This window comes from Eschrichtius robustus, chromosome 13 (assembly GCF_028021215.1).
Source record: "Eschrichtius robustus isolate mEscRob2 chromosome 13, mEscRob2.pri, whole genome shotgun sequence".
In the NCBI taxonomy this organism is placed as follows: domain Eukaryota; kingdom Metazoa; phylum Chordata; class Mammalia; order Artiodactyla; family Eschrichtiidae; genus Eschrichtius; species Eschrichtius robustus.
In genome coordinates, this window is record NC_090836.1 from 85,859,791 (window position 1) to 85,875,147 (window position 15,357).

At 38.9% G+C, this 15,357-nt stretch overlaps 1 protein-coding gene across 4 annotated transcripts in view; it reads left to right on the top strand.

Annotated features, from left to right (window-relative positions):
* The window catches only part of ANO4 (anoctamin 4), a 461,908-nt gene that overhangs the window by 269,510 nt on the left and 177,041 nt on the right, over window positions 1-15,357 (top strand). For all 4 annotated transcript variants that reach the window (XM_068560975.1, XM_068560976.1, XM_068560977.1 and 1 more), the window contains 2 exons: window positions 3,080-3,216; window positions 5,974-6,132. In XM_068560975.1, the coding sequence (XP_068417076.1) occupies window positions 3,080-3,216; window positions 5,974-6,132 (296 nt within the window). The remainder of the gene's footprint in view (window positions 1-3,079; window positions 3,217-5,973; window positions 6,133-15,357) is intronic.

The window sequence follows — 15,357 nt, forward strand, 5'->3', positions numbered from 1 at the left end:
CATCCCCAAGGTGTCAGCAAGACTGTGTTCCTTCTACAGGTTCTAGAGGAGAATCTGCTTTCTTGCCTTTTCTATCTTCTAGATTCCTTGCCTTGTGACCTAGTCCTCTATTTTCAAAGCCAGCAGCATAGCATCTTCCAGTGTCTCTCTCTCTTATTCTGACCTTCCTACCTCTCTTGAAATTACATTGGCCTACTCATATAATCCTGGATAATCTCCCCATTTTAAGATCTTTGACTTAATCAAATCTATGAAGTCCCTTTTCCCATATAAGGTAACACATTCACATGTTCCAGGGATTAGGTCACTTTTGGGGTCCAGATTCAGCCTATCACAGTAAGCAATAAATGTCCATTTTATTCCCATGCCTATTTTATTTAATAAATGAAAAACTTGCAGTTAAATGAATTGCCCAAAATCACACACTTGGATACAGCTTTAGATCCTGGTCACCCCGTCTAAGTACATTATCATTGTTCTCTCTATATCTAGACTCTGTTCTTTATAGCACTCACCACACTTCACATTTCTTTGATTATTTGCTTTGTTATTACCAGAAGGGCAGGAAGACACATCACTTTTATTCACCAAGGTACAGTCACTGCACAGCTCGGTGCCTGACACATAGTGTGCACACCTCTAAAATTTTTTTAGATGAAAGAATGAATACTCTTTTGGGTATGCTTGGGTAAATAGAACTCAAACTCCTATAAATTATACTGGTCAGCAGCTTCTGATAGGTTAAAAATACTTAGCTGTTTTTAAAGCATCAAAGAAAAAAGTGAACTTCAATGTTGGCATATAATTTGAGTCAATAAAGAAGGGACCCCAAAAGCAAAAATAAACAACTGGGACCTAATTAAACTTAAAAGCTTTTGCACAGCAAAGGAAACCATAAACAAAACAAGAAGACAACCTATGGACTGAGAGAAAATATTTGCAAACGATGCGACTGACAAGGGCTTAATTTCCAAAATACACAAACAACTTATACAGCTCAGTATCAAAAAAACAAAACAAAACGAAACAAAACCCAAACAACCCAATCAAAAAATGGGCAGAATACCTAAATAGACATTACTCCAAAGAAGACATACAGATGGCCAACAGGCACATGAAAAGATGCTCAACGTCACTAATTATTAGAGAAATGCAAATCAAAGCTATAATGAGGTATCACCTCACACCAGTCAGAATGGCCATCATCAAGAAGTCTACAAATAATAAATGCTGGAGAAGGTGTGGAGAAAAGGGAACCCTCCTACACTGCTGGTGGGAATATAAATTGGTGCAGCCACTATGGAGAATAGAATGGAGTTTTCCTTAAAACCTAAAAATGACTCTGCAGTGCCAATCCTGGGCATATATCCGGAGAAATGTCTAATTCAAAAAGATACATGCACCCCGATGTTCATAGCAGCACTATTTACAATAGCCAAGACATGGAAGCAACCTAAATGTCTATTGACAGATGAATGGATAAAGAAGATGTGATACATATATACAATGGAATATTACTCAGCCATAAAAAAGAATGAAATAATGCCATTGCAGCAACATGGATGGACCTAGAGATTATCATACTAAGTGAAGTCAGACAGAGAAAGCCAAATATCATATTTAACTTATATGTGGAATCTGAAATATGATACAACTGAACATATTTTCAAAACAAATAGACTCACAGACATAGAAAACAAACTTACGGTTACCAAAGGAAAAAGAGGGGGAAGGATAAATTGTGAATTGGGCATTAACAGATATACACTACTATGTATAAAAATAGATAAACAACAAGGACCTACTGTATAACAGGGAACTATATTCAATATCTTGTAATAAACTATAATGGAAAAGGATCTGAAAAAGAATAAATATATAAATGTACATTCTTCCTGTACAACTGAAACATTGTAAATCAACTGTACTTCAATAAAAAATAACGAAGGGACCCATACCTGGCATTATATTTTCCCATCCACTAGTGTTGAACTTTGCTTTCTGGTGTACTGCAACACTGTGTGCATTTGAGTGTGGTATTCTGTATTTACGACTCCATATACAGTGCTTTATCTGTTGACATATTAGCATCAAGAGTCTTTTGGGAGAGTTCCTGAATGGCTCAATTCATAATTCCAATTCATGATTAGAGGAAGAAGAAAGGCAAAAAACCTAACTGCATGCTTTATTACTGCATCAGCTTTTCTCTGTTAGGCCTTAAAGAAGTAACAAAGGAGAAATAAAATCCCAGTTCTTACTGAACTATGCAAGTAGCACATTTACGGGTTCACTTAGCAAGTTGTATGGCATTTAAATAAAAACAAAAAATTTTTTAAATATAGGTCATCTCCAACACAAAATGAGTTCTTAGAAGTCTTAAAGAACCTTATGCTAAACAACTATATGAAGGAAAGCTAAGCAAACACAACACCTCCTGTTATCATGGAAGACAAGTTATATTTACACTATGAAGATACTTTGCTTCACATTGTCCATCTTGCCTAATGAAGACACTGGTCAAACATGTTTTACATCTGACATCCGTTTCTCTTAGGAAATAATATACCTGTCATTCAAGGGGTTATTGAAACAATGAAAAAATATGAAGCCAAAGGGAGATGTCTTTACTTTTTTTTTTTTTAAGTGTCTTAATTTTTTTTTAATTAATTTAATTTTTATTTTTGGCTGTGTTGGGTCTTCGTTGCTGTGCACGGGCTTTCTCTAGTTGTGGCGAGTGGGGGCTACTCTTTGTTGCGGTGCGCAGGCTTCTCATTGTCGTGGCTTCTCTTGTTGCAGAGCATGGGCTCTAGGCATGCGGGCTTCAGTAGTTGCGGCATGCAGCCTCAGTAGTTGTGATGTGCGGGCTCTAGAGTGCAGGCTCTGTAGTTGTGGCACATGGGCTTAGTTGCTCCGTGGCATGTGGGATCTTCCCGGACCAGGGCTCAAACCTGTGTCCCCTGCATTGGCAGGCGGATTCTTAACCACTGCACCACCAGCAAAGTCCCAAGATGTCTTTACTTTTAGTATTGCTTTTAAGATCCCAGATTCTTACCCCGACTTGTATTTACTTTGATTCTAGTGGCCAAGGATGTCAATATTCTTTTTGATGAATTGGAAGCTGTCAACAGTCCTTGCAAAGATGACGATTCTCTCCTTCACCCTGGAAACCTGACCAGTACTTCAGATGATGCTAGCAGATTGGAAGCAGCGGGAGAGGTAAGAGTGTGCGATTTCTTAAAAACACGATTCTTGATCCAGGCAGGAACCTGAGAAGCATATTCCAGTAGATTGTTTAAAGTCATCATCTCATTGAACTGTGGGCTCCTGAGGAAAAACAGGACCAGGTCTTGTAATCCTGTGATGTCCTCTAGGAGTTTAGCACATTTCAGGGATCCGAAATCTACTTATTCTCAAAACAAACTTTCAGTGGGTCATGCACTTACCTTATACCTAAAGGCATTTTGTTTTTATAGAGAAGATTCTTAAAACCACCCATCATTTTAAAATGATCTACAATTCTGGGTGTCGCTAACTAGTAAAAAGTTAGCTTTACAAAGATGTTGAAATCTTGTAAAATTGAAATGAAATCAGTTTCTGTTGAAATCTCCCAGCACATAGAACAGTGACACAGAGTGGACCAGATCTCAGTAGGTGCTGTGTTGTCTGAAGACTCTTCGAGTTTCCATTTGCCTCTGTAATCTGGAAACTCATTGCAATTGTAAATAGACCCATCTGTTCATGTGTCATTTTGGGGGGAAAAAAAAAGTATTTTGTTAAAGACATTCACTGTTGCTCAGCTGTGTCTCAGTGGAGTTTAATATCTCCTTTGTATATGCACTAGGTTTAGGTGATAGGAACAGAGATCAGAGTCACTAATTTATGGTGTATTCTTAACGTTTTTATTATTCCAGAGGCTGTTAACTAGTGAAAGGATAACACCTTTGACCAGGGAAAATTGTTTACTTCTACCAAGCTTCCCAGCCCTCTCTGTAAATACCATATGCTACTTATCTATGTGTGGGGTGTCTTTTTTGTTTTTGTTTTTGTTTTTTGTAAGAAAAAACTCATTCTATCATCATCTCTTCACACAGAAACTTTGGATGCCATAATGTGGCATAAAGGAAGGACCTTGAAAGGTACCTCAAAAAGCAGCTAGTGTAATCCCCTTAATTTATAGATGATGAAACAGTCTCGGTAGGTTAGGGCTTTGCTAACCCTCCTCTTGAAGCCTTGGCTGGTTTTGCAGTTAGATGCTAATGTGTTAAATCTACAGGATAGTTCCCTTCCCTGGCAGATGATTGTTAAGAAAGTGTTTATTTGGGTAGAGTTCTGAGTACCTCTTAAGGCAGAAGCCAAAAATAGTCAGTGAAGATTGGTCATCAATTATAAATACCTACACCAGGTATGAGACATGTTATTTCCATCACTCCTGACTGAGATTTTCCTTTTGGATGAGGTTGCATGCATGTCACTTGTGCATGAATATGGATTCTAGCAATGGCCTTGGAGGTCTGGCATGTGTTCCTTCTTCATACTACTATTTGGAAACTGATGTGTACTGTGTCCTCAAATTTTTTGTGTGTTTATGCATACAGTTGACCCTTGAATGACGTGGGTTTGAACTGTGTGGGTCCACCTATACATGAATGTTTTTCAGTAGTAGACACTACATTACCACATGGTATATGGTGGGTTGAATCCATGATGCCAAGGAACTGTGGATATGGAGGCCCCACTATGACTGTAAGTTACAAGTGGATTCAACCCCGTTGTTGTTCACAACTGTATACACAAATATCACAAGAAAAATATTTTTCTTATTGTGGGCAAAAAATTTGAGAAACCCTGAACTAAAGTATTACTAAAACCATCAAACCACTTGTGGTCCCGTCCTTCTCTCCTACCAGATGGACTGTCTTCCTGAATTTTTGTGTTTTTTATTCTCTTTCTCTAAAAATCGTTTTACCATGCATACATAAGTAGCCTTAACAACTTATTTTACATTGATTTTATTTTGTGCTCTATAAAAAATGGTATCATGCAGTATAAAGTCTTTTGTGACTTGCTTTTTTCTGTCAATATCGTTCTTAAGATTTTTGCTTACTATTAGATGCATCAGTAGTTCATTTTCACTGCTGTATAATATTCCACTGTATCTCTGTTCTACAGTTTATTTATCTATTTGCCTGTTCATTGATTTGCATTGATTCCTGTGTTTAAATTTTTTTCTCTTATGAATAATGCTGCTGTGAACATTCATATACATGTTTCCTAGTTGCTTTACCAGGAATTTCTGTAGGGATATATGTTATGTAAATGTTCAATTTTGCAAGATGATGCTAGTGTGTTTTCCAGAGTAAATATATCAATTTTCACTCTCACCTGTAGAATGTGAGAATTCTCAGTTGCTCCACATCCTTGCCAACATTTGGTATTGTTAGGTGTCTTAAGTTTTGCCCATTTGACTGCTTTTTCCGATTTTTATTTTGTTTCCTCTTGTTTACATTTTTCATTAATAAAAGTGTAATTTTGATAAAACACAAGGAAATGCATTTAGTTTTAATTGTTCTTTAATATTACTCACCCAAGGCTCAGGGGTTTTTTTGTTTTTTGTTTTTTGTTTTGTAATTAATTAATTAATTAATTAATTAATTAATTTTGGCTGTGTTGGGTCTTCGTTTCTGCGCGAAGGCTTTCTCTAGTTGCGGCAAGCGGGGGCCACTCTTCATCGTGGTGCGCGGGCCTCTCACTATCGCAGCCTCTCTTGTTGCAGCAAACAGGCTCCAGACGCGCAGGCTCAGTAATTGTGGCTCACGGGCCCAGTTGCTCCGTGGCATGTGGGATCCTCCCAGACCAGGGCTCAAACCCGTGTCCCCTGCACCGGCAGGCAGACTCTCAACCACTGTGCCACCAGGGAAGCCCCAAGGCTCAGTTTTGAGTGTCTTAAACTGGTCCCTTTCTCTTTGTGTGCAGACAGTACCAGAAAAAAACAAATCAAATGGACTTTACTTCAGAGATGGAAAGTGTCGAATTGACTACATTCTTGTGTACAGAAAATCCAACCCCCAGATGGAAAAGAGAGAAATATTTGAAAGAAATATTAGAGCAGAAGGATTACAAATGGAGAAAGAGGTAAATAGTTTGCTTGGATGAGAAAAAATATAAATATACATCTATTCATATTGGGAGACAATTAAAAAATAAGCAGTTAGTCATTATGTTAACTGAATGTTTCATTTGCTGAGGGTTTGCCAATCTGCAGTGTGTGGAGAATGTTCTAGCAATTCAATTTTCGCAGCACAGTTTGCCTTTGAGAGCATTTTAATGCCAAAAGATTCCATAAAAATCAAAATATTCAAATTAAATGGATTGTTTCAGAGTGTTATAATTTACCTGACTTCCTACATCTACTGCTTCTCGATGTTAATGGCGGGTTCTATTTGCATAGATTAAAGAATACTTCGGATAAAATGCAATCACCCCACCATAGACGCTCTTTTTACATTTCAGGAAACATAATGGGTTTGGGTATCCTCACACGCAGCAGAAGAGACTGGCTGATTTGGCCAAAAACAGCTGGGACTTACAAAGTGATTCTGTTTTTAAAAGACATTCAGGTTGGTTTTATCAAGTTCCCAAACTCAAGGATTACCTTATCAGTGTTTACTCTTCCCCTTCTCTCCTCTGCAGGGGAAGTTTGAGGATGGTACAAGAGGCCCAGCCAAGCCTCTGATAATAATCCACAGTGGGATTATTGTGTACCCAGAAACGCTGTGCACATTTCTAGAACTTGGCCCTGTTAGCTGGATTATGTAACTCTTCTCAGATTTTCCCTAAACACTGAGCACAGCTTCTGGAGCTTTTCCTAGTCCAGAAGAACATGTTGCCAATTCAAAGTGTTCGCTTCTGATTCTGCTTTTCAAGGCTAAAGGATAGACCTTTGAAGTCAGACATCCATGTTTTTCTTTATTCCGTGAAGGTTGCATGCTAATCTTGGGACACTTTAGATAAATAGGATTTTTCTAGGTCTGTTAGACTAGCCTCAACTCTGGAACATTTATAAAACAGAAGTAGTATTTTTCTGGAAGTCTCCAAAAAGAGAATTAGGAAAACAGTGAGATGAGTATAGCCTTAAGGGAACAGGTTCTCATTCTCAGGAAACTGGAAGCAGATAGCTCAAAAGACTGCTTCAGTTGGAGTTTCCCCCAGAGCAACAAACAGAGTTAAATATGTTGTTTTTTCCACTTTTGTGGCGTTCCAGAAAATCTTTCCTATACCCACTGAACATGCCTTTGATAAATCTTGTTCTTTAAGTTTCTATTGAGACAGTTGTGTATTCTTTTCTTAACGTTGATAGTGCATTAATATTTTATCCCCAAAAATCTTTTCTCCATCTTTTATCCTAAGTTTCAGAATTTTTATGTAAAGAAATAAAAGGTCTGTATTGCGACATGATCTGAAATAACAAAAGTCCTTTGTGTGATCCGTTCTGACTCTGTCAAAGTTTTGATTCCCATCAAAACTAGGTAGCTTTCTTCAATTAATGAAAGATTTATATTTTGAGCTTCATAACTATTGTCTCCATTCCTGGGGCTTCTTTTGTGTAGGTCTTTTCAATGTCATTTTGTGGCTTACGAGTTAAAGCTCAAAAAGCCTAATACTTTTCCAAATAAAACACATTACTAAAGAAATGACAAATCTCCTGTATGTCTCCTATTAATCATCTGTACTGCAGTATTCAGCTGCCAGAATTGGAGCAGGTAGGTGAGGAGGGTTATTCTGTCTTTTAGTGTGCAGTTGGTGCTGTGCAGTCCAGAGTTGACCATAGTGTGTTAGATGTTCAGCTCATATGATTTTAGTGGTATACAAGATAATTTTGTTTGGTTCCAATTTAAAACAAATTTTAATACCTAGGTATTTATTTTAATGTTTACTGGAAAAAATAGCGGTTGGGAAAAGGGCAATATCACCATATGGCAAAACTTCATAAAAACGTATCTAAGCATCTCTTTCTCTCCCTTCCCCCCAAAAGTTCTTCTCTTGGTGGCAGCTTCCCTACAGTCCTCTATCCACTACCAACAGCTTGGTTTGCCTCTTTCTGGAAACTTCTTCCTAAGCAGCTTTTCCCTGTGGCCCAAACTCTGCATAAGTAGCACAGTTTGACTCTAACTCCGTCTCTGAGCTCTGCTTTGCGTCCTCACAGCCTCAGCCAGCTCAGCAAGAAGCGGGGGGTCTCTGCACATCCTTCCTTGCTTAGAAGCAGCAGGAAATTATAGCTAAATAAATTTTCCCTGTCACAACTAATTAAAATAAAATGTCCCTTGTATGAACAGTAAATCTGTATCTCCATTGTATTATTAGATTTAAAACCCATCAGAAGCCACTTTTATTTAAATCTAGTGTTTTCATAAACAGTTGCAGTAGAAAGACAGCAATTTTAATAGCTATTTCAGCTTCCAGAAGTTACTTCCACCTTTTATACATAAAACAAAGAACATAGTTCAAGGTGGAAAAGAATAAAGAAAACCCAGGGGGCTTCCTATGAATCCACATACACCTGATGCATAATCAGTGGTGAATACTAAGTACGTTGTATGAATTATTAGTATCGTCTTCATTAGCGGTGTGTCATCATGTCCAACAGTTATGGAAAATGTTTCACAGACTTAGAAGCTTTTGTTTCCAAATCGGTAAAGACAGGCTCTGTAGTTGAACAGTTTAATAGAAAGAGAATTTTTATCTCTTTTAACATTGAAAGTCAAGAAACACAGCCAGGAAAATCTTTAATTCATGATAAAAGTGAGGATGTAGTCAAATTTCATCTTTCGTGGAAACTATGCCCCCCACCTGATTAGTCAGCAGGTAAGTGCTTGTTTTGGCACCCTGGGTCTTTACTATTCTGTAACTCATCTTTCATATTAGCCCAGAGAAAGCAATTCACAGCAAAGTTCCCAAATAAAGTATCAAATCCAAGTGATTTTCTTCTTAAGTGTCTGTCTGTTTAAAGAGATTCCCTTCTTTAAAGGTAAACTCATATTTATAAATTCACATTTTGATGAATTTATAAATAAAAAATAATATTTTTTCATTTTTAATTTTATGTCCATCATTGACGCTCTGGTACCTATTTTTAAATCATTATCAATAAGAGGTTTATATCTTCCTTCATATAAAGGGTCAGGTCATGGATGACTTTGGAATTATTTGGGATGTATGAGTACCAGTTAGATTAATGGAGCACCCTTCCTCTTTAGAATCACACAGAACATGGGGGAAAACTCATATCATCAGTTGTTTACCAAATAACTGTATTATATAAATCATACCATCTTGATGATAGTTAATTCATTCAACACATATTTATTACACACTTACTCTCTGCCAGGCACTGCCTTAAGCACTAAGAACTCAGCAGTGAATAAAACAGACAAAAAATTCCTGCCCTGTTGGAACTTAAGAACAAAATAAATGAGGAAATCTGTGTTGAAGAACAATAAATGCTGAGGAGAAAAAAGTAAAGCAGGAAGTGTCAAGAGGGGCTTGCAATTTTATGAAAGTTGGTAAAGGCGAGCCTCTTTCCCAGGGAACAAGAAGAGCATGTGCAAAGGCCCTGAGTCAGGAGCACGCCTGGTGTGTTTATGGGACAGTGAAGAGGCCAGTATGACAGGAGTTGACTGAGCAGAGTAGAGAATAGTGAGAAATTATATCAGAGAGGCAACGGAAGCCAGATGACATCAGGTCTTAGTGGTCACTGGGCAACTTTAGTTTTTCTCTGCATGACGTGGGAAATCACTGGACAGTTTTGAGCCGAGGCATGATAAGATCTGGTTTCTGTTTTATTAGGGTCATTGGGGTTTCCTGGTGATAGTAGACTGTGGGAAGTGGGGAGGTGGTGAGGGCAGAAGCAGAGAGGTCAGTTAGGAGGTTTGTCACAAGAATCCAAGAGAGAGGTGATGGTGGCGTGGCCAAGTGCACAGCAGAGGAGATGCTGAGGAGAGTAATAAGTAGAGCCGATGGGAACTGAAGACAGATTGAATGAGTGATGTGAAGGAGGAGTCACAGGCCATTCATCTGTCATACACTGTACATTTAAAGAGTTGGAAGAGAGACTTCCCTGGTGGTCCAGTGGTTACAAACCCGCCCTTCCAGTGCAGGGGGCGTGACTTCCATCCCTGATCGGGGAACTAAGATCCCACATGCTGCATGACACGACCAAAAACAGAAAAATAAAGAGTTGGAAGAACTGCCATTTACAGGGCAGCAGAGTTCCCTCTGCTGGGTTCCCTTGTAGACGTGTTAAGTTTGAGCTGTCCCGGTGGTGCAGATGTTGAGTAGGAGGGAAGAGTCTGGAAGACAGGCAGAGATCTGGGCTGGAAAACCTAGATGGTGTGGTGCCTGGAGGGAAGTGTTTCAGGAGGGAAGGAGCAGTTGTGTCAGATGCTGCTGATGGACGGGGTGAGTAAAACGAAGACTGAAAGTTAGTCACTGAATTTAGCAATGTGGAGGGTTCTGGGGAGCTGGGCAAGAGACGTTTCCTCGGAGAGGTGGAAGTGAAATCATGACTAAATGTGTTCGAGAAAGAATGGGAGGAGAAAATGTGGAGACAGCAGATAGAAATAGCCCTTTCACGGAGTTTCACTGTAAAGGAAAAGAGGGAAATGGAGTGATAACTGGTGTAAGACTTTGGGTCAAGAAAGCGTTCTTTTTATTTAAGGTGGGAGAAATAACTGCATGATTTCATGCTAATAGAAATAATTTGAGAGGCAAGCTTGATGGTTGGGGAAAAGTGAGGGAAGAATTTTTGAAGCGGCGTCCTCAAAGCAATAAAAAAAGCATGGCCACGAGTTCCTCCCATGCAGGGACCCACCTGCCTGCATCTATGTCCACAAATGCAGCCGTGCCCCTGCTGCTGAGGGTGTTCTGACTGTGCTCCTAGCTTAAGCCAACCCTTTGCTTTGGGCCTAACACCCCATCCTCTCAGTCCTACTCAAGGACATTGCCCCCTGCAAAGAGAAAATATAGTAAGCTTTAAATACAGAAATTCACAAAAGAGTGCAATGTGTCAAAATAGCCTGTTTGTGTTTTCACTTGTTTCTCAGAAGGATTGGAATATCTCACTGTAGTAAACACATGCATAGCACTCAGGGTTGGGAATCTTGGACATTTTTCTTTGAGATGATGACAAAAACTAGTATTATTAAATTCTCACTCTTGCCTTTGTGAATCACTTACTATTATCATCTCCATTTTATAGGTGAGACAATTGAGGCAAAGCAGTAACTTGCCCCAGGTGGCAAGACCAGTAAGAGATAAAGCCCAGATTAAAACTTGAGCCTACTTACTCTTTACCCTTATATCATGTTGATTCCTGGTATTTAAAAATGAATCTCAGTAAAGAAGATGTGGCACATATATACAATGGAATATTACTCAGCCATAAAAAGAAGCGAAACTGAGTTATTTGTAATGAGGTGGATGGACCTAGAGTCTGTCATACAGAGTGAAGTAAGTCAGAAAGAGAAAAACAAATACCGTATGCTAACACATATATATGGAATCTAAAAAAAATGGTTCTGATGAACCTAAGGGAGGACAGGAATAAAGACACAGATGTAGAGAATGGACTTGAGCACACGGGGAGGAGGAAGGGTAAGCTGGGACGAAGTGAGAGAGTAACACTGACATATATACACTGCCAAATGTAAAATAGATAGCTATTGGGAAGCAGCCGCATAGCACAGGGAGATCAGCTCATGCTTTGCGACCACCTAGAGGGGTGGAACAGGGAGGGTGGGAGGGAGACGCAGAGGGAGGAGATATGGGGATATACGTATGCATATAGCTAACTCATTTTGTTATACAGCAGAAACTAACACAACATTGTAAAGCAATTATACTCCAATAAAGATGTTAAAAAAGAAAAAGAATCTCAGGGTTGAAGAAGTTAGGACACAAGTGGAGTTATGAAAGGGAACCAGGAAAATTGGGGTGCGTAATGAAATTGGGTGCTATCTTGACTGTATTTCCTTGCACTTTGGCTGCCAGTAGCCATGGATTTGAATCTTGGTACAACTACTTATAAGCTGAGTGGTCTTGAGCAGTTTTTCAAACTTTTCTGGATCTCAGCTTCCACCTTTTTAATAATGAGGATAATAGTATTTACCATGAACTGTGTGAGGATTAAGTGAGCCCATGCAGGTGAATACACAGTACAGTGTAAATCTTTTTTATTTTACCTGTTTTACCTTCTATTCATGGCAAACAATTTATGACTGTGATATAAAAGTTCTTTGTAAAGTATTTTTAAAAGTGAGTCAAATTCAGGAAATACAGGAAATTAAAATGTTGTAGATGATACACAGATCTGGCAAAAATTGAGAGGGTGGCACAAGCATGATTGCAGTCTGTTACCTGGCTAGTGATTGTGGTGGACAGACCCTAAAGTCTGTGATGCCTGCCTCCTGGTTTTCATGCCTTTGTGCAATTCCCTCCCCTTGAGTGCAGGTGAGACCTGTGACTTGCTTTTACCCAACAGAATATGGCGAATGTAGTGAGATGTTACTTCTGTGGTTATTTATATTATGGTATATAAAACCCTGTCTCAGCTGACTGGAGTTAGAGAGACTCTCCTTTACTGACTTTGAAGAAGTAAGCTCCCATATTGTGAAACAGTCTATGAAGGGGGCCCCTATGCAAAGAAAGGGGGGGGTGGCCTTTAGGAGCTGAGAGTTGCTCCCAGCTGACAACTGGCCAGAGAACAGGGACCTCAGTCCTACAACCACAAGATGAGCTCTACCAACAACTGGCGGATCTTGAAAATAGATCTTTCCTCAGTTGAGCCTCTCTTGAGACTGCAGCCCTGGCCAAGACCTGTATTGCAGCCTGGTGAGACCCTGAAGCAGAGGACCCAGCTAAGCTGTGTCTGGATTCCTGACCTACAGAAACTGTAAACTCATTAATATGTGTTGTTTTAAGCCTCTAAGTTTGTGGTAATTTGTTACCCAGCAACAGGTAACTAACACAGTGGTTAAGAGTCTGGTGTCAGACATTCTGAGTCCTCATTTGTTTTCATCATTAAAAGCTATGTGCTCCTGGGAAAGTTAGCTCATCTGCAAAATGAGGCTAATGATGAGATCTATTTCATGTGTTATTATGATAATTAAATGAAATCATTCGTATCAAGTGCTTATCTCTGTACCTGTCATATTGTAAGCAATTAATAAATCTATTACCATCATTATAGTTATCATAACAGCTAAACACGGTGTATTAACATTTTTACTTTTAAAATAGTTTTTCAAGGCAAAGCTTTTGGAAAATTTTTCATACAGTTTATAAATGCCTTAAAATGTAACCATTAGGATAGCAACATCAACTGACTATATATTGCTAATAATGTATATGCATGAATGAGATTAATGATTACCTTCAGTGCTCTTGGAAGAACTTAGAATACCTTAGGTAACATGTTTAACATTGTCAACGTTCAGACATTTATCTGCCCAGAGGATTTGATTTTAGATTCATCAGGGAATAAAATTATAGAGCAACCCAGAACTGAAAAACTGTACTTGATTGCCCATCCTAGTCTTGCTTTTACACCTATTCAAGGGAAAACTATGCAAAGATTCCCCATGGAAGGTGCTAATCTCACCTAGATTGTTCTCTGCCTTCACAGGCTTCCTGCGCATCCTACCCTTCCTATTTTCATCCCTGTTTATGTTCTGCAACCACTGTTACTATAGATATTCTCTCTGGATCCAGAGCTCTGAGAATGAAGGGGAAAGGACCAGAGACTCCTCCCTTCTTTTATAGTTCAAACCATGATGAGTGTCTAAAATAAATCTGTCCGGACAAACTGAACTATCCAAACTCCTGTCCTCTAGTATTTTCTGGACCCTCAAAAGAGACTTAGACCTTACTCCACTTAATAATCTCCATTTCCTAATATGTCATATATAGGTATTACCAAGGGTCTCAAGTTGGAGTTGAAGGGAAAGGAAAATTAAGGACAGTCCTAAGCAAAGAGTGAAGAAGGCAGATTTTCTTTTGAAAATCAAAGCCCTGGAAATTCCTTGAGTATTTGTCTTAAGCCAACTGGGCTGCTATAACAAAATACCATAGGCTGGGTGGGTTGTAAATAACAAAAACTTATTTCTCACAGTTCTAAAGGCTGGAAGTTCACGATCAAGGCGCTGATGAGGAGCCTGTTCCTGGTTCATAGACATCTTAGCATATAGACATCATAGACATCTTTTTTTTTTTTTTTTTTCTTTTTCACATTTTTATTTTTATTTTTTTTAAACATCTTTATTGAAGTATAATTGCCTTACGATGGTGTGTTAGCTTCTGCTTTATAACAAAGTGAATCAGTTATACATATACAATATGTTCCCATTTCTCTTCCCTCTTGCATCTCCCTCCCTCCCACCCTCCCCATCCCACCCCTCTAGGTGGTCACAAAGCACCGAGCTGATCTCCCTGTGCTATGCGGCTGCTTCCCACTAGTTATCTATTTTACATTTGGTAGTGTATATATGTCCATGACACTCTCTTACCCTGTCACATCTCACCCCACCCCCTCCCCATATCCTCAAGTCCATTCTCTAGTAGGTCTGTGTCTTTATTCCCGTCTTGCCACTAGGTTCTTCATGGCCTTTTTTTTTTTCCCTTAGATTCCGTATATATGTGTTAGCATACTGTATTTCTTTTTCTCTTTCTGACTTACTTCACTCTGTATGACAGACTCTAACTCCATCCACCTCATTACAAATACCTCCATTTCATTTCTTTTTATGGCTGAGTAATATTCCATTGTATATATGTGCCACATCTTCTTTATCCATTCATCTGTCGATGGACATTTAGGTTGCTTCCATGTCCTGGCTATTGTAAATAGAGCTGCAATGAACATTTTGGTACATGACTCTTTTTGACCTATGGTTTTCTCAGGGTATATGCCCAGTATTGGGATTGCTGGGTCGTATGGTAGTTCTATTTGTAGTTTTTTAAGGAACCTCCATACTGTTCTCCATAGTGGCTGTATCAATTTACATTCCCACCAACAGTGCAAGAGTGTTCCCTTTCCTCCACACCCTCTCCAGCATTTATTGTTTCTAGATTTTTTGATGATGGCCATTCTGACCGGTGTGAGATGATATCTCATTGTAGTTTTGATTTGCATTTCTCTAATGATTAATGATGTTGAGCATTCTTTCATGTGTCTGTAGGCCATCTGTATATCTTCTCTGGAGAAATGTCTATTTAGGTCTTCTGCCCATTTTTGGATTGGGTTGTTGGTTTTTTTGTTATTGAGCTGCATGAGCTGCTTGTAAATCTTGGAGATTAATCCTTTGT